The 21,982-nt window shown below is 47.2% G+C and overlaps 1 protein-coding gene across 3 annotated transcripts in view; it reads right to left on the reverse strand.

The window, feature by feature from the left end:
* The window catches only part of BST1 (bone marrow stromal cell antigen 1), a 44,213-nt gene extending 22,673 nt beyond the window's left edge, over nt 1-21,540 (reverse strand). For all 3 annotated transcript variants that reach the window (XM_086404749.1, XM_086404751.1, XM_086404748.1), the window contains exons 1-7: nt 21,317-21,540; nt 19,896-20,022; nt 16,748-16,883; nt 9,017-9,099; nt 4,825-4,901; nt 4,187-4,279; nt 2,773-2,859 (exon numbers count right to left, since the gene is read on the reverse strand). In XM_086404749.1, coding sequence (XP_086260875.1) covers nt 2,773-2,859; nt 4,187-4,279; nt 4,825-4,901; nt 9,017-9,099; nt 16,748-16,883; nt 19,896-20,022; nt 21,317-21,513 — 800 coding nt within the window. In that variant the 5' untranslated portion in view covers nt 21,514-21,540. The remainder of the gene's footprint in view (nt 1-2,772; nt 2,860-4,186; nt 4,280-4,824; nt 4,902-9,016; nt 9,100-16,747; nt 16,884-19,895; nt 20,023-21,316) is intronic.
* Nucleotides 21,541-21,982: the final 442 nt, after the last annotated feature.

The following is a 21,982-nucleotide window of genomic DNA, read 5'->3' on the forward strand; positions in this document are numbered from 1 at the left end:
GTGGGTGATGGCTGGTGCCCAGGCTTCAGGGAAGAAGATGCGGGTTCCAGGACAGTCCGGAGGGAAGGGAAAGTAGCAATGAGGACAGGAGCCTGGTGACAGTGAGAGGCAGGCCAAGAGAGGATGTCAGTCAGCCACAGGGTGACTGGAGGGGACTTGGGAAGAACAGGAAAGCATTCTGTCTATGGCACGCTACGTGACCCCTCCCTAGGACTCTCTACTTCTCAGTGGACACCGTTCAGATACATTTTTTTTTTAACAAGAGTAGTCTGTTATTGGATTTCCCTGGTGGGCCACTGGTTGAAAATCCACCTGCCAATGCAGGGGACACAGGTTCGATCCCTGGTCTCAGAGGATTCCACTCAGTGCAGAGCAACTCAGCCCAAGCACCCCAACTGCTGAGCCTGAGCTCTGGAGCCCGTGTTTGACAACAAGGGCAGCCCCAGCACCGCAGCTAGAGAGGAATCCCCTGCTGGCTGCAATGAGAGAAAGCTGCCTCACATCAACAAAGATCCAGCACAGCCAAAAAATAATATTAATTTTTAAAAAGTAGCTTGGTATTGCTGTCATGACTCCCCACTTCCCCCACCAAAACGCACTGAGTTTCACGGAGTGTGGGTCAATACAATGCAAAGCAGAAAACAGGAGGCAAGAGAGGCTTTGAACAAGGACCTTGCCACGATCTGCAGGATGTGGGGAGAAAGTTCCACCGCCGTGGCACAGAGGTCAGTGTCACCTGAAATTTGACGGGCAGGGGATTCTCACTTACATCTGGGCTTGAGTCTGATCTGTTAACCCTGGCTGCTCACCCTGTGTTAAGCCTGTTGTTATCTCTCTGGGGGCCCAGGAGAAATAAAACCCCATCTGAACGCGAGAGCCCACAGGTGGTACAGAAATAGGAACTGGGGGCTGAGCCAGGCATGCAAGGGCGGAGCCTGGGTCCAGCTTAGGCGGGGCAACGTGACTCAGGAAAAGCAGGCTGAGTCCTTGAGGCTCACAGCTGTGAGTCGGGAAGGCAGCCCTGGGCCCCCATTTGACCTGATGACTTGTAAAAAGACAGCCTCCTCAGGGAAGTCCCTGGGCCAAAGCCAAGTGCTCACAACTGTGGAATTTTTAGCCATTATTTTTTTTCCTATCCCTGAGCTCTTTTAGAATCAGAATTGCCTTTTATTTAATTTACAAAAACCTGATGCTGTAAGAAAGGAGGAATCTCAGAGTAGAAAGAAAAAGGGGAAGCTTCAGGGTCACACAGTGATGGGTTCAAAACTCAGCTGTGTCACCGAGCGGTGACTTTGGGAAACTTGCTTAACCTCTGACCTTTCATTTACCCATGCATAAACAGGGGGTATTTATATAAAACAGACAAAACAAATCTATGCTTTTACAAGTCCAGAGAGTGGTTCCTACTACAGGCGGATGGGGAGCCTGAAAGGGAGACCAAGAAGAGACTGGGGGTGCTGGTGACGCTCTGCCTCTTAATCCGGGTACACGTGTTCAGTGCCCTGGGGAAATTCATCCAACTGGATACTTATGGTTTCTGCATTTTTCTGAACACAGATTATGTTTCCAAAACAAGAGTATGTGCTTTACTTTGTGTTCAAAACAGGGTGATGATAACACCTAACTAACTTCAGAGTCTTCTGAGACTGTTAGCAATAACAGAGAAGGGAAAGAGTCCAGCTTCAAGCTATGGGAAAAGAACAGGCCTGTTCTTGGGGGGAGGCCTGAGGAGGGGGAGACCCACACTTCTGGGGGCTTTGCTCAGGTGGGAGGGTCACCAGGTCCCTTTTGAGAAGGCCAGAGGGCGGCAGGGCCAGCTGGACAGTCCCTGGCGCTGGTAAAGGCTGCAGATGTAACATGCACCCTGCCGCACTCACAAACCTTCGGGAAAGCCCCTAAATCACTGAAGTGTTGGGCTCCGGCCCCCAGGGAAACAAACAGGCCCGCAAACTCAGGAGCCAACACATAAAGACACATAGAGAAGCAGGAAGCGATAGGTGAGTAATTCCCAGGCCAGGGGAGGGCTTTCAATCATCCCAGAATTTGAGCCAAACTTACATTTCCAAGAATCAGGAGCACCCCGAAATGATCTCTGACTACATGTATATAAAGTACCTGGCCCATAAAGTCCGTGATAAATGGTAGCTATGATGACTTCGGTTGGTCCACAGCCACCAAGCATCTCTCTGTAAGTATCTCAAACTCCCCTTAATATAAATCACGGGTAGTGTGGCATCCAGAGGAGCAGTGTGCAGGTGACTCCCCAAGCAGGTAAGCAAGTGAGGAGGACACCAGATACTCACAAATGATAAATGGCAAATGTCCATCCTTTAAGCATCCTTAAAAAGGGCTGAGGACAGTAGGGGATGGGGGTGAGGGGGAACTCTAGCTGGAAAGCACTGCCGGTCCCCAGATCCAGTGACAACAGGAAGGCACAGTTCCATGGCCTCTGGGGCTGACCTCTGAAAAACCTTTCCAACAGCCCCCTGCTCCTTCTTTGAATATAAGCACTGATAACCGTTGCTGAAGCTGAAGCTCCAATACTTTGGCTACCTGATGCGAGGGGCCAACTCTTTGGAAAAGACCCTGATGCTGGGAAAGATGGAAGGCAAAAAGAGAAGGGTGCGGCAGAGGATGAGAGGGTTAGACAGTGTCACAGACTCGATAAGCATGCATTTGAACAAACTCCAGGAGACAGTGAAGGACAGGGAGGGTTGCAAAATGCCGGACATGACTTAGCGACTGAACAACGGATTACAATCCGCCACCTACGTGTAGTCATCGATACAGCTGTACTGGAAACCCATCTTGTCCAGCCTGTCTTCCAAGAGCTTCACGCTGCCTTCTCCACAGGATTCCCTGAAACACAAACACAGACATTACACATCAAAGAAGCTGTTTCTGTGTTAATGAAAAGTTATACTGGCCACGTGCTACTGAGATATACTCCTCGATGGAGAAATATGTGGCAGATTCTCTGAATCCAGAGGTGTTGCCGGAACCCGAGCCGCCGCTCCCACGTGGAGATGCTCTGAACCTTAAACCTGTCCGAAGCCCGCGAGTCAGGCACATCCATGCTCAGGCCCGCGCCGGTGCGTGCGCGGTGGACCACAGGGCGCATCCCGGCCGCACCACAGACGCAGTGCTGGGCTTGGGCTCCGAGCGAGCTGACTGCCCCCTTATCCAACCCACAGCGTATTAAGTCGATCTTCAGATGGAAATAGAAAATACATACAAAATCAAAAAATATTAGAAAACTCAAATAAACAAAAAGGGCGGGGAGCCTAAATCTCACATCCTTGGCGATAACCGCTGCTCACATGTTGATGTACATCACTTTCGACTTTTTAAATGTATTTATTCCGACGAGACTGAAAACATAACAACCCAATTCTGCTGCCCAATGCGTGTTTAATCTGCGTTTGCCCATGTCTGTGTGTCCACGTATGTACCTCTCTGCCATTATTTTTAATTCCTGCTTGGGCTCCTTTTACAGTCTGAGCATAATTCATAAAAAGCAGTCCCCTGTTGTTAAAGGTTCAGTCCTACATTTCAGTGCCACTGACACTACATGGATACATGTACGACTGAGTCCCTTCGCTGTTCAGCTGAAACCATCACAACATGTAATTGGCTATATACCCCAATACAAAATAAAAAGTTAAAAAAAAAAAAAAAAGGAGGACTTCAAGCTTGCATTGATATCTGAGCTGATGCAACCATTGAGTTAGTGGTTTCCCAGAAAAGTATGGATCTTAAAAGCTTTCTCAGCCAGTTATCTGAGACCCAGTTATGAAACTGGTTGTTCTGTGAAAAGAATGTCTTCATTACATAGTCCATGAGTCAATTCTGAGAACTCCTGGTGAGGTTTTTGGACTTCTAATGACAGAGAGAAAAAATTGGCTTTGCCCCACACGAATGCATGAGGCCCTCTCCTATCTGATGCTGCCCTGGTCACTCAGAAAGGCTGAGAGGAGTCTCTGGATAAAGGAAGCTTTCTCTCTGGGCTCAGGACTGACTCGTGGCATTTCAGAAAGTCAAGCCTTTGCCTTTCTCTGCCCACCACACTATGAACAGAGAAGACAGTGGCTTCCCCAGAACTGTACATGTAAATCAGACTGGGTCATGTCACATCCAAGAAAAGCATGTTTGTACCATGACCATCACCAGTAGCACGGTAACTTACACCTTGGGTCCTCCGATTTCATGCATCACCCAGATCTCAATTCGTGTGATTTTATCCTTCTGGAGGTAGGGAATTTCAAAATCTGCAAAAAAACTGAGAAAACACGTTCTGTCAAGTCCTAAGGCAATATGACACTGTTCCCATATCATTGTTAGCCGACTTACACATTACTTTTAACACTATTGGGGGTTGTTGGTGGTGGCGATTCTGTTGCTAAGTCTTGCAACCTCATGCACACTGTAGCCCACCAGGCTCCTGTCTCCATGGGATTCTCCAGGCAAGAATACTGGAATGGATTGCCATTTCCTTCTCCAGGGGATCTTCCTGACTCAAGGATCAAATCCGAGTCTCCTTCATTGGCAGGTGGATTTTTTACCACAGAGCCGCCAGGGAAGCCCTTTGGGGATTACCTTTTAGCTTTAACTCTTAGGTTACTATTGCATTCGTGCATTCAGCTGTTAGTGGAATAAAGGTATGCACATGGCTCTGATGTCCAGGTCATTCAATGGTTTTGCTCCAGCTGAACTTACAAAAGCACTAGATTGGGATATGCGGACGATCCTCTTAAGCCTCCATTCAAAACAATTAAAAAGACATCTTGGCATCTTTGTCATATATGCTAGGGCTCGCATTCTTACCCTTTTACAGGATAGGCTCCTGCTGGCTCTGAGCCATTCAGCATGACATTGATCACCCCAGAACTATCTCTTGCATACTGCAAAAAAGAAACAAGCATTTTGAGTTAGCCAAGACACCATTTTTCACCTATGAAATAGTCAACCGTTTTTTTTTTTCAATTAATAATCCTCAATACTGACAAGGATGTGATAAATCTGGTATTCCACAGAGCTAGAAGGGATGTAAATTGGCATATCTTGGAAAGCAAATTGCTTTGAAATGTGCAAACCTCATGCCTGTCATCTACCATCATAAAACAATACAGGACTCCCTTGCTGGTCCAGTGGTTAAGAATCTGCCTGCCGATACAGGGGACATGGGTTCAATCCCTGGTCTGGGAAGATCCCACAGGCCACCAAACAACTAAGTCCGTGCGCCCCAACTACTGAGCCCGTGCTCTAGAGCCTGGGCTCTGCAGGAATAGAAGCCACTGCAAAGAGAACTCTGACACTGCCACTGGAGAAAAGCCCCTTCAAGCAGCAACAAAGACCCAGTACAGCCAACATAAATAAAGAACTATTTTTAAAAAAATAAAAGAATCCAAAACTATCAGATTCCAACCCTGTATCAATCAGTGTACACTATCTTATGCTGCTGCCATTACAAACAGTCTCAAAAATCCCAGTGGCTTTAAACAAGAAAGGTTTATTTCATGCATATGCTACATGTGTATCACTGGTTTTCGGATTTGGGGTTTGGGTTTTCCTACATATGCTCCTGCTCTGGGACCCGAGTTGATGAAGTCTCCACATCTGCAGAGTCATAGTTTATCAGTGAAGGGAGAGAAAAGTGGCACGCCACAGACCAGTTCTTCAAGTCTTCCCCAGTGGCTCAGTGGTAAAGAACCTGCCTGTAATGTGGGAGCCACAGAAAATTCATGTTTGATCCTGGAGGTGGGAAGATCGCCTGGAGAAGGAAATGGCAAGCCACTCCAGTATCCTTGCCTGGAGAATCCCATGGACAGAGGAGCCTGGCGGGCTACAGTCCATGGGGTCCCAAAGAGTCAGACACGGCTAAAGTGACCTGGCGTGCATGCACGCACACACCCAGAAGTCAGGCAGTCACTCCTACTCATATCCTATTAGCCAACGCAAGTCACACAGAAGTAACTTCAAGAGACAGAATGAATGCGAAACACACGCCCAGACGATGAGCCAGAAATACTCAGGAAACATCACAAAGGATCCCCCGGTGCACAGAATTATACTGCAGCACGGTTTGTAACCAATCTAAAACGGTCAGCTACAGGGAAGGGTAAGTCCATCGTGGTACTCACACGTCTGAAATACAACCCAGCTGCTGGTAAAAGACTACGAAAGACTGGCCGTAGCCCAAGAAGTGCTTACATCCAGAGCAGTGTGTGAGATGAGATGGCTCGCGCTCAACTCTGTTCAAAATGAATGGGCAGGGACTTGGCTGGTGGTCCAGTGGCTAAGCCTCCTGTGCTCTCAGTGCAGGGGGCCAGGGTTCGATCCCAGGTCAGGGACCTGGCTCCCGTGTGCTGCAACTTGAAAATATCCTGCCTGTCACAACTGAGACTCAGTGGAGTCAAATAAATAAAGAAAAACACAAAAATGAATGGGCAGAAGTGTGGGAGTCAGTCAACCCCCGAAATTCCTAAGGCAGACACAGGGCCAGAGAAATTCCCCAATCTCCTGCTCAGCACACTACTGGAGCATATAATTTCCCTGATAAAATGCTTCTTCTGGACTGAGGTGGAGCAGGGCAGGGCTGTCACGCAGATCTGAGATTCGCAAGGCCGGGCTTGTTCTCTGGCAGTGTTAAATGTAAGTTGCTCAGTCATGGACTCTGTGATTCCATGGACTGTAGCCTGCCTGGCTCCTCTGTCCATGGAATTCTCCAGGCAAGAACACTGGAGTAGGTTACCAATTCCTTCTCCAGGGGACCTTCCTGACTCGGGGATCGAACCCTGGTCTCCTGCATCACAGGTGGATTCTTTACCATCTGAACCACCAGGAGAGCCTGGCCACCCAGTACCGGCTGCAACACTCCGCTCCATGCCACCACACCTGTCTCAGCTTGCTTCCAAACATGCGAACATTCGAGGTTAAATCTGCAAATGCCAAAGTCTGATGACCACTGTGTTAAATGATTTGCTCTTAGGTAGCAGGAATGTGAATAACTAGTTTTTTTCTTTATACATTCTATAATTATCATTCTCTATCATGAGCAGCTATTAAACTGGTGATACAAAATTTTTTTTTTTTCATTAAAACAAAGCATGTCGGGACTTTCTTGGTGGTCCAGTGGTTAGGACGCCATTCTTCCACTGCAGGGGGCACAGGGTCAATGCCTGGTCGGGGAGCTAAGGTCCTGAATGCCACACGGCACAGCCAAGAAAAAGAAAAAGGAATGCAGACGCAGTGAGGCTGTATGAAGTCACAGTGTCCAGTTGCTGCACTTGTTAGCTCAGTAATTAGACGGATTAAGTTCCTTGGCCTCGTCACCAAGGCCTATCTGTCAAACAAGGGTAGTAAGAGTCTCTACCTATAGGATCGCTGTGATGATCAAATTATTTTAAATGATACTACTATTTATGGCATATTTCTCTGCCATGGTTCGGACCCTCTCCTCATCAGTATATCAATACTATATTATCTCACTTCACGTTCAGACTACCCAGCATATTCTGAGGGTTCATAAAATGTGTGTGTGTTTGTGTTAGTCACTCAGTCGAGTCCCACTCTTTGCAACTCCAATGGACTGCAGCCTGCCAGGCACCTCTGTCCATGGGATTTTCCAGGCAAGAATACTGGAGTGGGTTGCCAATTCCTTCTCCAGTCGTAAAGGTGAGCATGGTTACGAAACTCCCATTTCAGGGTTGGAGGTGGCTTGGAGCGCACTTTGAAATGCGGTAGGTCCACGGGGTAACATTTGGGTTTCTCTGCATACGATGCTGACGTCACTCCTGCGTGGTCCTTAGGACCCCATGTTCAGATGATGATGCCACACAGCCCCCCACTCCTCAATGAGGGGCTTGGGCAGCTCACCCCCTGGAGTGGTTCTGCACTCCAGGCAGAACCTGTGGGGAGCAGGCACAGACCGAGGGCTCCCCGGAGCTGGCAGGAGAGAGAGGAATAAGAACACCTTTGTCGGGAGCCACCCTCCGCTTAGTTCCAAACTGCCCCTGTAGCGGAAGATATAACAGAAGAGTCTCTTGCCCTGATGAACAGTGGCTCCGGTGGACACCTGGTGATCCAGGGCAGGAAATGAGACTGAAAGGGACACAGATAACCCTGAAAGGGGCTCAGTGGCAGGACCAGACATTGCCAGAGCCCTAGCCAATGCAGATAACAGTCAACTGCTCTTCGTCAGGCACTGAGCTAAAAATGTCACCTTCTTATTTGGAATCTTTGGTCTAATGCTGGTGGCAGGAAATGTAAGCTGCAGTCACTGGTGTTTTCTAGCTACTGATCGCTATCAATTCTGCTGATGATATTCTCCGTGGCCATTAGGGGACTGTGGGACTTCCCTAGTGGCTCAGACAGTAAAGCGTCTGCCTACAATGCAGGAGACCGGGGTTCAGTCCATGGGTCGGGAAGATCTGCTGGAGAAGGCAATGGCAATCCACTCCAGTACTCTTGCCTGGAAAAATCCCAGGGACAGAGGAGCCTAGTAGGCTACAGTCCACGGGGTTGCAAAGAGTCGGACACGACTGAGTGACTTCACTTTCACTTTCTGCACCTCCAGTTTATCTCTGGTCTGTATCATCTCCTGTCCCAAGAATATCAGCCTTCTGGATGCCTCTGACCCCCACATATAGGTCTCAGGAGGCCCAGGTTCTCCCGTAAAGCAGGGATTACGCCACTTCACATCGCAACCAATATCACATTGATTTGAAACAGTAACAACAACTGCAACCCAACTGTAATAATAACAACTGTTTAAGATCCTCAGCTGAAGCTACCATTTAGAATATTTTCTCTGCGCCAGGCAATGCATTAAGCATTTCAGCTTCTTAAATCCTCATGCCTTTATGGAGCAAAGAGGCTGAATCAGAACGTGGCAGAAAGTGAGACACAGGGAAATGAAGGACTGACGCGATGGCCCAGTGATGCCTCTGAACCCTCCGGCGCCCTCTTCACAGGTCCCACACCTGCTCTGCCGCCCAGCCGTGCACCCCAGGATTACCTGGATGGATGCACTTTTCCAGAAAGAATCCACAGGGTTGTTTTCGCAGTCTCCTGATGTTGGACATGATTGGTAGTCGAGTCCTACAGGGCAGACAGACAGACACATTTCATTTCAAAGATTATAACAGGAAGGGATTTATTGAAAATATTTGCTGGGTCCACTATAGGTATAAAGAATTTTTAGTGGATTTTTAAAAAAATCTTTATTGAATTTGTTACAATATTGCTCCTGATTTATGTTTTGGCTTTATGGCCAAGAGGCACGTAGGATCTTGAGCCCTCTCCAACCAGGGCTCAAGCCCACATCCCCTGCATTGGAAGGTAAAATCTTAACCACTGGGCCACCAGGGAAGTGCCTCCAACAAAATACATTGAACCGCATTCTACAGAACGTGTATGGGCTTAAAATTCATAGCTCTGTCTACCTAGGCCACAAGAAGCCTGGTGAGGAGCATCCAACCCCTGATAAGAAGACATTCGTCATTCTGCTCCACACAAATGTGAAGAAGGTGGAGAACTGAACAGATGGATTATTTCTCTGCTGGAGTTCTAGCCAGTGATACATATATTGATGTGTGTGTGTGTGCTCACTCAGTCCTGTCTGACTCTTTGCAACCCCATGGACCGTAGCCTGCCAGGCTCCTTTGTCCATGAAATTTTCCAGGCAAGAATACTAGAATGAATTACCATTTCCTACTCCAACATATATTCATATATATATATCCAAAAATTATATATAATATCATATTATAAATTATACACATATTAAAAATTATAAATATTTAAAATGTATATGCATTATATATATATACATATATATATATATATATTTGCTTTATTGGGAGAAATGTTTTCTGTAATTAGCACAAGTGTTGGAAATAAATACAAGAAAAACAGACCCAGACAATAACAGTCCTTAGCCAGAAAACAGAAATTTTATAACATTTAAAATATACAAAAACTTAAAATGTACGATGTTTAAAAATTTTAAGGGCAAAATTCAGCAGCTATATAATGGGATTTGTCCCCCATTTACACTATTTAAAAAAAAAAAAAGAAGGAGAAAGTGCTCATTGACAATTCATTCCAGGGAGGACCAAGCAGAGCACCATGAGAACTGCTTGAAGGGAAATGCATGATGATTCGTTGGCCCCTCTGGGTGTACCAGCATCACCAATTTGGAGGCTTCCTGAACCCCATCAGAGAAGGGTTTTTATGGAGATTTCATGATGTAGGTGTCACTGAGTCAGTCGTTGGTGATTGACTCAATCTCCAGTCCCACTCCCCTTCCCAGAGGACAGAGGACGGGGTCCAAAGTTCCAGCTTTCTAATGATGCCTCTGTGTTTTTGGCAAGCAGCCCCCATCAAAAGTCACCTAGGGGCTCCCAACCACCAGTCATCGCGTTACTATACAAAAGGCGCTCTTATCCCTCCTGGATGCCAAGGTTTTCAAGAGCCTTACCAGAAACCAGGGGACCAAGACCAATTCATTTCTATTATACCACAGTCTCCCTCTCTTCCGTCTAGTCAAAGCTATAGTTTTTCCAGTAGTCATGTACGGATGAGAGAGACCACAAAGAAGGTGGAGTGCCGAAGAACTGATGCTTTCAAACTGTGGTGTTGGAGAAGACTCTTGAGAGTCCCTTAGACTGCAAGGAGGTCACACCAGTCAATCCTAAAGGAAATTAACCCTGAATATTCGTCAAGGCTGTATATTGTCACCCTGTTTATTTAACTTATATGCAGAGTACATCATGAGAAACGCTGGACTGGAAGAAACACAAGCTGGAATCAAGATTGCCGGGAGAAATATCAATAACCTCAGATATGCAGATGACACCACCCTTATGGCACAAAGTGAAGAGGAACTCAAAAGCCTCTTGATGAAAGTGAAAGTGGAGAGTGAAAAAGTTGGCTTAAAGCTCAACATTCATAAAACAAAGATCATGGCATCCGGTCCCATCACTTCATGGCAAATAGATGGGGAAACAGTGGAAACAGTGTCAGACTTTATTTTTGGGGGCTCCAAAATCACTGCAGATGGTGACTGCAGCCATGAAATTAAAAGACGCTTACTCCTTGGAAGGAAAGTTATGACCAACCTAGATAGCATATTCAAAAGCAGAGACATTACTTTGCCAACAAAGGTTCGTCTAGTCAAGGCTATGGTTTTTCCAGTGGTCATGTATGGATGTGAGAGTTGGACTGTGAAGAAGGCTGAGCGATGAAGAATTGATGCTTTTGAACTGTGGTGTTGGAGAAGACTCTTGAGAGTCCCATGGACTGCAAGGAGATCCAACCAGTCCATTCTAAAGGAGATCAGCCCTGGGATTTCTTTGGAAGGAATGATGCTAAAGCTGAAACTCCAGTACTTTGGCCACCTCATACAAAGAGTTGACTCATTGGAAAAGACTCTGATGCTGGGAGGGATTGGGGGCAAGAGGAGAAGGGGACAACAGAGGATGAGATGGCTGGATGGCATCACTGACTCGATGGACGTGAGTCTCAGTGAACTCCGGGAGTTGGTGATGGACAGGGAGGCCTGGCATGCTGTGATTCATGGGGTCGCAAAGAGTAGGACACGACTAAGTGACTGATCTGATCTGATCTGATCTGATTCATTGGAAGGACTGATGCTGAAGCTGAAGCTGAAGCTCCAATACCTTAGCTACCTGATGCAAAGAGTCAACTCATTAGAAAAGAACTTGATGCTGGGAAAGATCGAAGGCAAAAGGAGAAGAGGGCAGCAGAGGATAAGATGGTTAGATAGTATCACTGACTCAATGGACATGAATGTGAGCAAACTCTGGGAGATAGTAAAGGACAAGGAAGCCTGACATGCTGCAGTCCATGGGGTCAAAAAGAATAGGACATGACTGAGTGACCCAGTAACAACTCCCTCTCTTCGCAGTCTTTCCACCACGTTCCCCCTTCAGCCTCCCCACCTTCTGCAGAATAATCAAACTGTGGTCTCCTGATCACAGTCCACTGGAAGAATGTCCATGGCCGTTTGATCTGTACCCTGCCATGCTTCCCATCTCACTCAAAGTGAAAGCAAGCATCCTCAGTGTCCTGTGCCGTCTGGCCCTTTATTTCCCTAGCCTCATAGCCAACGACTTGCCTCTTCACTTACTGCCTGCCTTTCTGTTCCTTGAATCTGCCAGACACCCTCCCACCTCAGGGCCTTTGCACTTGCAGGAAGTGTTCTTCCTTGCGAGGAGCCGGCGTGAGGCACTCCGCCCATGGCAAAGGTCACGAGGAAGGAGGCTCAACATATGCAAAGGTGGGATCGAGCCTCAGGAGTCCCCCTGGAAATCCTCGAGCATCTACCCCCATAACCAGAGCCTGCCTACTTTACTACTTTGTGCTCTCATCTACACCTCTGACTTTGCCGGGGGCTGTCCCCCACCACCTCTTTCGGAGAAGGAGTTAACTTAGAGCTCCAGTTAATAATAATTCCTGGGCGTGATAGGAGTGTTTCAACCTACAAACTCCTCTGAAGGTTCTGTAGCCTGCCTGACAGGCTTGTCCGGCCACATGTGATTGCTCACAGCCTCCCAACCGTGAGAGGCATGAGATGCTTTAAACCTAAAAACAGGTTCTTTAGAGAAGTTAGAAAGCTATTAGTATAAGTATAATGGGCTGATTAGAAATTGTATTGGTGAAGGGTTTTTCATTTGTTGAGCCAATGTTTGTTGCTAAGTCTCCACATCCCCTGCCCTTACACACATTAATGAATATATAGAAGAAATAAGTATTAACTTTTGATATTAATCACATTAGACCTTAGGCTAAGTAAATTCTTTCCTTAACTAAAACCCACTACACCCTCACCCTATAGGAATGTAACTTTATTTGGGTGGCGTCTGTTTTAAGAATAATCACCCCTGGAGAAATAAGTGTCCTGGTTGACTGACCGCTGTCACAAGGAGAGGGTCATAAATTGTCAGCAGGCCTCCTGGCCAGAAGATGATGTAACACCCCTAAGACCTCTGTATACATTTGTATGAAGCACCTGACTTTGATAAAAGTCAGGACTGCTGACCCCGCGTGACTTTTGCATAACATCTCAGTGTATAAAAGTAGACCATGGAAAATAAAGAATTGGGATCAGTTTCTCGAAATACTGGTCTCCCCATGTCGCGCTCTCTTTCAAACTCTGGCTGAGTCTCCATCTGAAGTGCGGAGCCCGCCATGCTTACTAAGTATGCCTGGGCTTCTAAGATCCGACCAGGGAGGCCTCAGTGTCTCCTCTCCTTCAGGAGAACGGAAAGACGCCTGCGGCCTACGTAAGTGGTGCAAGCTTCTTGTCTTGAAGTTTTATTGGTTTCCCGCGTAAACCAAGCTACTCAGCCTCTTTTCTCCACTGAATTTTCCTGCTGAGCTATCCTCATTCTATTACTCTTTATATCTCTAATTAATATTTAAATAAGTCGCCGACGCCGTCCCCGCTTCGAATACCCTGGATCAGCCGGGGCTGGACCTCGGCACTTCCTCATCTCCTTCAGCCCTCTACTCAAATACCAGCCTCTCAGTGAGGCCTTTTCTGGACCCATGTAAAACTGCAAGGCTTTCCTCTCCCTTCCCCCTCAGCCAGCACTCCCTACCCTCTATTCCCTATTTGGTTTTTCTCCATAGCCTTCTGTAGTATGGCAGACTATAGCATACTTCATAGTATGGCAGACTATAAATTATCACTTGCCTATTTATGGTCTTATCTTCACCCCCATAAGGATCAGGTGTTGATTTGATGGTTTGTTCTCTCTTGTGCTCCTAGTGCCTAGAAGAGCAAACACTGGCGTGGAGCAAGTACTCTACGAACTTTAAGATGGATGAATGAATGGAGGAGAAACAGAACTGAGCTTAGGTTAACATTTTTTTTTTTTAACTTTCTTAAAAACTTTTATTGGTGTATAGTTTCCTTAATCATGTTGTGTTAGTTTCTGCTGTGCAGCAAAGTGAATCAGCTATGTGTGTGTGAGTGGCTCAGTTGTGTCTGACTTTTTGCAACACCAGGGACTGTAGCCAGTCAGGCTTCTCTGTCCATGAGATTTCCCAGGCAAGAGTACTGGAGTGGGTTGCCATTTCCTTCTCCAGGGGCTCTTCCCAACCCAGGAATTGAACCTGGGCCTCCTACATTGCAGGTGAATTCTTTACTGAGTCAGCTATACATATACATATATCTACTCTCTTGGATTTCCTTACCATTTAGGTCACCACAGAGCACTGAGTAGAGGTCCCTGTGCTCCACAGTAGGTTCTCATTAGTTGTCTATTTTATACACAGTAAGCTAACTTTTATGTATAGTAAGTTAACCTATAAGTTATACACGGTAAGTTAACCCATCAGTAAGGACTGATGCTGAAGCTGAAACTCCAATATTTTGGCCACCTGATGTGAAGAACTGACTCCTTGGAAAAAACCCTGATGCTGGGAAAGATTGGAGGTAAGAGGAAAAGGGGATGACAGAAGATGAGATGGTTGGATGGCATCACCGACTCGATGGACATGAGTTTGAATAAGCTCTGGGAGTTGGTGATGGACAGGGAGGACTGGGGTGCTGCAGTCCATGGAATTGCAAAGAGTCAGACATGACTGAGCGACTGAACTGAAGTTAACGTTTAAAGTGACTCCAATACCCAGGGAGGAAGACTCTCCAGTCTTCACGAAAGGGCCACCTCCCTGCACCCACTTCTTTGCTGGCCTTGCTCCTGCTCAGTGTGTAAGACTCACCGAGAACTAAGAGCCTCGGGAAGCTTCTGGAGTCTCGGATCCAGGCTGGTGTCTCTCTCTGCTTACTCCTGACTGCCCAGTTCTTCTTGCCTCAGAGTACACATCTCTGGACTAAATGGCCCGCCCCCACCTACCACAAAGGCTACAAGCTCCCTGAGGGCAGAGACCGCTGTATCGCCAGCGGGAGTCGTTGAATGAGACGTGTCTGCATTACCATCAGGTCAGCTTCTGTGACTTTAACTTTCATTGTGATTTCGCCAACTACAAGTTGGCACTTTCCATCCACCTCTACAAGGATTAAATCATGAGCCGCTGCAGTTGCTGCCCTTCAACACCCCTTGTAAAGAGTTTAGGGTGGAGATCAAGAATGAGACGCTCTGTGCTCCGGGAAAAACTGGCAGAACAGGTCTTCGGATAGTCAGATATTTTCAAGAGATTTTAACGAACCCAATTCTTGCATCTCCTTGTACCTAGAAAAGCACTAAAATCCTTCGTGGTGATGTCTGCTCCTCGTGACTGGCAGCCAGTCTTTGCCAAAGTGAGTGCCTGACTGTATGCACCCCCTGCACTGAAATCATACGTAACACTGACCTTCCCCATGGCCTCTTTAGAGCAGTTTCTCAGAGCTATCTGAAATGCTGTCTCCCAGATTATAGTTTTCATGTTGCCCTAAATAAAACTGACTCACAGCTCTAACACTGTGCATTTTCTTTTTCAGTTAACAATCTGAATTTCAAAATATTGGCTAGTGGTCTGGTGTGGTTTCAGAACCAGTGGGAAGAGGGGTGAATCTTGGTCCCAGTTCCTCAAGTCATTTAACTGCCTTCAGCCTCAGTTTACCCCTCTAAGGATAGTGAGACAGAGTCATGCAGGACTGAAGTCAGACGGTGTAACTGTGCTGCTAACATGCTGCGCACTCCTGAGCTACTGTGTCAGCCTTGCTGTGCCTCAGTTTCCTCGTTTGTCAGAATAGGAATCAGGAGAGGACTGTCCCATGGGGCCGTTGCAGGGATTCAATGAATTAATACAGTAACTCCCCTACTACAAAGCTTCAAGTTGCGAACTTTCAAAGATGTGAGTGTGCGTCTGGTTCCAGCAAGGAACCCTAACCTGTACCATCTTCAACGGGCGTGAGTGAAATCACAGCTTGCCCTCCGTCTCCTATTGCTGATGATCTTTCAGCTCTACCATCTCTCACTTCCTCTCTCTCTTCCGGTCAGTAACTCTTCTTGCCTGTTGACTGGATGCCAGCCCGGGTATGCCAGCTGTTGTCCTCTACTTTTCAAGGTATTGTACTATAAGGTTAAAAATGTCTTCTTTATTCTTGTGTTTGTTTTTTATGTATTGTTTGTGTGAAAAGTATTATGAACCTATCACAATACAGTACTACATAGCTGTGTTAGTCATGTACCTAGCTTACCTTATTGGAGTTAACGAACACACTCTTGAAATGTAACTCGTTCATATGTAGGGAACATACTGCATATGTAAAGTGCTTAGAACAGCACCTAGCAAAGATGGATGCTCCCTATTACTGTTATTAATTATTATTATTATGACCACTTTACCTGGGAGGGTTTGAGGGCAATCAGATGAGATAAATACATATGAAAGCATTTAACAAAAATGGCAAATGCATTGAAAGTCACTCAGTCGTGTCTGACTCTTTGCAATCCCATGGATTATACAGTCCATGGAATTCTCCAGGCCAGAATACTAAAGTGGGTAGCTTTTCCCTTCTCCAGGGGATTTGCCCAACCCAGGGATTGAACCCAGGTCTCCTGCACAGCAGGAGCATTCTTTAAGCTGAGCCACCAAGGAAGCCCAAGAATACTGGAGTGGGTAGCCTGTCCCTTCTCCAGAGGATCTTCCCAACCCAGGAATAGAACCAGAGTCTCCTGCATTACAGGCAGTTTCTTTACCAGCTGAGCTACCAGGGAAGTCCCATAGTAGATAGGAACACTGACTTTTCTTGCGATACATGCAGAAGTCTTACCTGAGGCATTTGTCTGTCGACACCAGTTCAAGAAATCTCCAACCCTGCCATACAGAATGTTGCAGAGCGGTACAAAGCGGCGGCCATTCTCTCCAAAGCTGGTGACAAGGAGGTGGTTGTTTTCCCAGAACAGGGACTGAGGAAAAATCAGCACAAAATGAAAACATAAAACCACAACAGATTCCTTCAGGCACAGCATCATCAAGACAAGTCAAGACAATCATTTTTCATTCAACTGAGACTTGCCTTATGACAGGCAAACATTATCTTTGTCTTTATTGACCCCTTGGAGAAGGCTACCAACTCTCTTCTCTTTATTGCAGATGTGTGTTAGTTGCTCAGTAGTGTCTGACTCTTTGCCACCCCATGGGCTGTAGCCTGCTGGGCTCCTCTGTCCATGGGATTCTCCAGGCAAGAATACTGGAGTGGGTTGCCATTTCCTTCTCCAGGGGAACTTCCCGACCCAGGAATTGAACCCAGGTCTCCCGCATTGCAGGCAAATACCTTACCAACTGAGCTACATGGGAAGCCCAACCCAGGGATCAAATCTGGGTCTTCCAGATTGCAGGCAGATTCTTTACCATCTGAGCCACCAGCAAACCTTTTTATTACAAGGGTAGCATACAAATCAGAGAAGGCAATGGCACCCCACTCAGGTACTCTTGCCTGGAAAATCCCATGGACGGAGGAGCCTGGTAGGCTGCAGTCCATGGGGTCGCATAGAGTCGGACACGACTGAGCGACTTCACTTTTACTTTTCACTTTCATGCATTGGAGAAGGAAATGGCAACCCACTCCAGTGTTCTTGCCTGGATAATCCCAGGGACAGGGAAGCCTGGTGGACTGCCGTCTATGGGGTCACACAGAGTCAGACACAACTGAAACGACTTAGCAGCAGCAGCATACAAATGCTAATGAAATATTTTCCCAGCAGTGAAAAAAAGTAGATAGGTATTCCCTGATGGCTTAGATGATGGCTCAGACAGTGGCAACACAGGAGATCTGGGTTCAATCCCTGGGTCGGGAAGATTCCCTGGAGAAGGGATTGGCTACCTACTCTAGTATTCTTGCCTGGAGAACCCATGGATAGAGGAGCCTGGTGGGCTATAGTCCATGGGGTTGCAAAGAGTTGGACGTGGCTGAGTGATTAACACACACCAGCTCTCTTCCCTTTATTGCAAGGGTAACATGAAAATGTTAACAAAATATTTTCCCAGCAGTAAAAACAAAGTAGGTAGGTAGATACATATATAGAGGCTTCCCTGGTGGGCCAGTGGTAAAGAATCCGCCTGCTGATGCAAAAGACACAGTTCAATCCCTGGGTGGGGAAGATTCCCCTAGAGGAGGAAATGGTAACCCACTCCAATATTCTTGCCTGGGAAATCCCATGGACAGAGGAGCCTGGTGGCCTACAGTCCGTGGGGTCACAAAGATTTGGACATGACTTAGTGACTAAGCACACATACACACACACACACACATATACTTACATTTTCTAGTACTTAAAAAATGATTGAATTTTTTTTTTTTAATCAAGGGACCTGGGTTCGAATCTTGGGTCTGTCACACCCTAAATGTGTGATCGTGAACACAGCAAGTCATTTCCCTTTGCCTCAGTTTCCACACGTAGAAAATAGTGAGTATGAACCCTTTCTCTTCTCTCACAGCTGTGCCTAAGATGACGTACAATCACAGATGGATTCCTAAAGGGTAAGATGCCTCAAAAACACATTGCTTTTAGATTATACTTTATAGTTTTCTCCTATAAAGTTCCAGTGTTTCCAGATACTAATAACACAAATAACAATATTCCCCTCGTCACACCATCATATCCTCAGTATCCCAACCAGGGGCTTGGTCTAGACTGGATGCTACCCAAGGGCAGACTGTGTTCCCCATTGCAACTGAAACCCTGAGAACAACGCCTGGTACATAAGAAAGGCGCGGTGTTTATGAGTCTATCAGTCAAAGTCTATGAGAAAGGAGAACAAACACAGCAGCTCCCAGGCACTTCCCTGAGCGTTCCCAGGTGGCGCTAGTGGGAAAGAACCCAGCTGCCAATGCACCTAAGAGATGCAGGTTCCATCCCTGGGTCAGGAAGATCCCCTAGAGAAGGGGATGACAACCCACTCCAATATTCTTGCCTGGAGAATCCCATGGACAGAGGAAGCTGGTGGGCTACAGTCTATGGGGTCACAAAGAGTCAGCCATGACCGAAGCAACTTAGCACGCATGCATGCAGGCACTTTTCTGGCAGGCCAATGGCTACGACTCTGCACTTCCACTGCAGGGGTTGAGGGTTTGATTCCTAGTCAGGGAACTGAGATCCTTCGTGCTGCACAGCACAGCCAAAAGAAAAGAAAACACAGTAACAGCTCCTCTTCTCACTGACAGAGCAACTGCAAGATTCAAATGGCAACATATATTCAAAAAGCACATTTTCAGCCTATTATACGTTTGAACCTCCCAGTTCCATTCACCTGCCTTTACCTAAAAAAAAACCAAACAAACAAAACCAGTCAGATGTTTTCATTTGTAAACATCAGTGCTACATGACTTTACAATTTAAAGATTTTATGTCAAAAATAAATATGTCCTTCATTAAGAAAAAAAGAATTTATGTCAGAGAAATAAAAATGGTATCTAGCTTTCTCTAAACTCAAGGTGTTGTTCTAAACAAGCAGTTTACAAGGATGTTTTCATTTACTTTCACTGTATTAGGGATTAGAGTGCAGACAGGATACACACACGTAAGCCACTTGTGTACATGTTAACCAGTGTCTTAAAGAAACTGGGCCTGAATGGACATCATCTTAAGGCCTGATGAGAGGAGGGACTGGCCTCCTGGAAGGATATTGGGAGGGGGTTTTCTGAAGTCCTCAATGTTCAAGCCTCTGGGGTAGGTTAGGATGGAGATTGTTCAGAACTGGCCAGGTGCAGCGGTCCCGTGGGAAACGTGTGGTGACACCCTGATGTTCTAGTGGTTCCTGCACACTGAGTTCTTGACTTAAGAAAGCACCTTCTGCCCACGACAGGCAGGAGACCCAGGGGCACAAGTGAAGACAGAGCCACCTTCCCACCAGCCAACTGGCACTCCTTGTGAGTTGGCTGCTTGATGAAGCAGAGCAGTGTCCAAAGGTAGGGTTACCTTGTCTCTGGGAATGGAGTGTCTGGAGAGGTTAATAAAAAGGTCATAATCCGAGGGGAGCACAGAACAGGGATCCTTATCCAGCACCACTTTAAAGGCTTCCCAGATGGCTGTGCAGTTCTTGTCCCTGCAGAAAAGCACATGTTTGTTTGGGTTTTTTGTTTGTTTGTTTGTTCATTTTTTAAGACTACATTCCAGTGTGATACATTTCCTCTTTTCTCTCCAAGTGTTTTTATGAGCAATTTTGTCAAATATCAGCACTGCAGAAGTGCGCATACAAAAAAGACAGAAAATTGCCATGACTCATGCATTAACCCCAATTCAGGAGAGGAAGGAAAATAACTTTGGTAATGGATTTAGAAAGCTGACAGTAGAATTGTCTTTCAGAGGCGCCACATACATCTTGTGCAACTTAGAACAGGCTCACAGAGGTGGCAGAGAATGCAGGGAGCTAGAAGGAGAAGATCCCGATAAATCACATGGGCTCCTGGCTTCAGGTGCCCCTTCACTTAGACACAGGTGCATCTTGGGCTTGGAGGCCAGGTGAGATCAGGTGGACAGGCAGGACCTCCTGTTAGTAAAATCAGGAGTGAGGACCAAGTGTGGAAAAGGGTTTCCACCTCCCGCTAGGAAGGAAGCATGACCTCCAGAGCCCTCAGGAACGCCTAAGTCCCGCCTGGCTTTCCAAAAACATTTCCCACGCCTTTCCTACCTGTTATTTCTCACGCTGGGCAGTGAATAGCATGGGTGTTCCCTGCGTTACTCTCTGTTCTTTTTTATTTGCCTAAAATGCGTCTCAATAAAAACAAATGGCACAAAAAAGGGGCCTTGTGAAAACTGAAAAGGTGTGTCCCAAGAAGGAACAAAAATTACTAAGAACCACAGTGCTGGCAAGAGAGACTCAGACTTTTAAACGCCCTCTAAATGACAAGATGTGAAATTTGAACCCTCCAAGTAGCTGGGCTCCCGGAATTCCAGCTGGGGACCACGTTCCTGGGTCTGAGCATTCTGCTTATATTTTAAGCTGGTTGCGATCCAAACACACCGCTGCCTCATCCCCATCCACGAGCCCCCACATACACCCTTCTCTTCATCTTTACAGACTTACACACACACACACACACACACACACACACGACTCACCTCCAGACCCCTACAGCGCACTCAAGCACCCAGTAGATTCCCCACCCCCCTCCCTCTTTATCCCACACCCCTCCCCATTTGTCCCACCCCCATCCCCCTTTTTCCCACCCCTCCCCCTTTATCCCATCCCTCTGCCTTTGCCTCACTCCCCTCTCCCTTTATCCCTCCCCTCCCCTTTATCCCCTCCGCCGCCCCGTTCCCTCCCACTTTGTCCCACCCCACCCTTTTTCCCCCCACTCCCCTCCCCCTCCGGCTCCCTAGCCCCCAGCCACGCTCACCGCAGCTCCGGGTTCTGCAGTGCAATCTGCTCGGCGCAGCGGCCCAGGAAGATGCTCTGCAGGCGCGGGGTGGTACCCGGCCCGCTCCAGGGCGCACCCGCAGCGCCGGCGACCTGGGGCCACCGCAGATGCAGCAGCAGCAGCAGCAGCAGCGCCGGCCGCGGGCGCCCCCCGCGCGCGCGCCCCGGGCCAGCCATCGCGGGCACTTTGGGCGACTCTGCTCTGGGACCCGCCCCTCCCCTCCCAGCCGGGTTCTCCCCGAGCTGCCCCCGCGCCGCGCTCTTCGCCCAATCGGCACCCGCGCTCACTTCCTGTCCCCCACTTTCTGCTTCAGCTCCGGGATCGAGTTGGGACATCACTCTGGGCAGGACTGTTGCCCTCAGCTAACCGTGTCCGGAGTCCACCGGGAGGGAGCTCTCAAGAAGAAGCCGGGTTGGAGAAGGACGAGTTCAGTCCCCCAAGGGAAGATGTTTCCAAGTTTCACACAGACAGCTTTCAAAGACGCCCTCTTTCTCAACGGCCCAATAATAAGTGAATGATGTTTGCTTTCTCTTATTTATTACGAAGTGCCAAGCCTTAGTGCCAAACATGCATATTTTTATTACTAAATATACAAGCATGCATATTTATTACTAAGTGCCAAGCATGCATATTTTTCATTGCCTT

This window comes from Bos grunniens, chromosome 6 (assembly GCF_055505025.1).
Source record: "Bos grunniens cultivar Pamir isolate PY7600 chromosome 6, Bosgru_T2T1.0, whole genome shotgun sequence".
NCBI classification, from domain to species: Eukaryota; Metazoa; Chordata; class Mammalia; order Artiodactyla; family Bovidae; genus Bos; species Bos grunniens.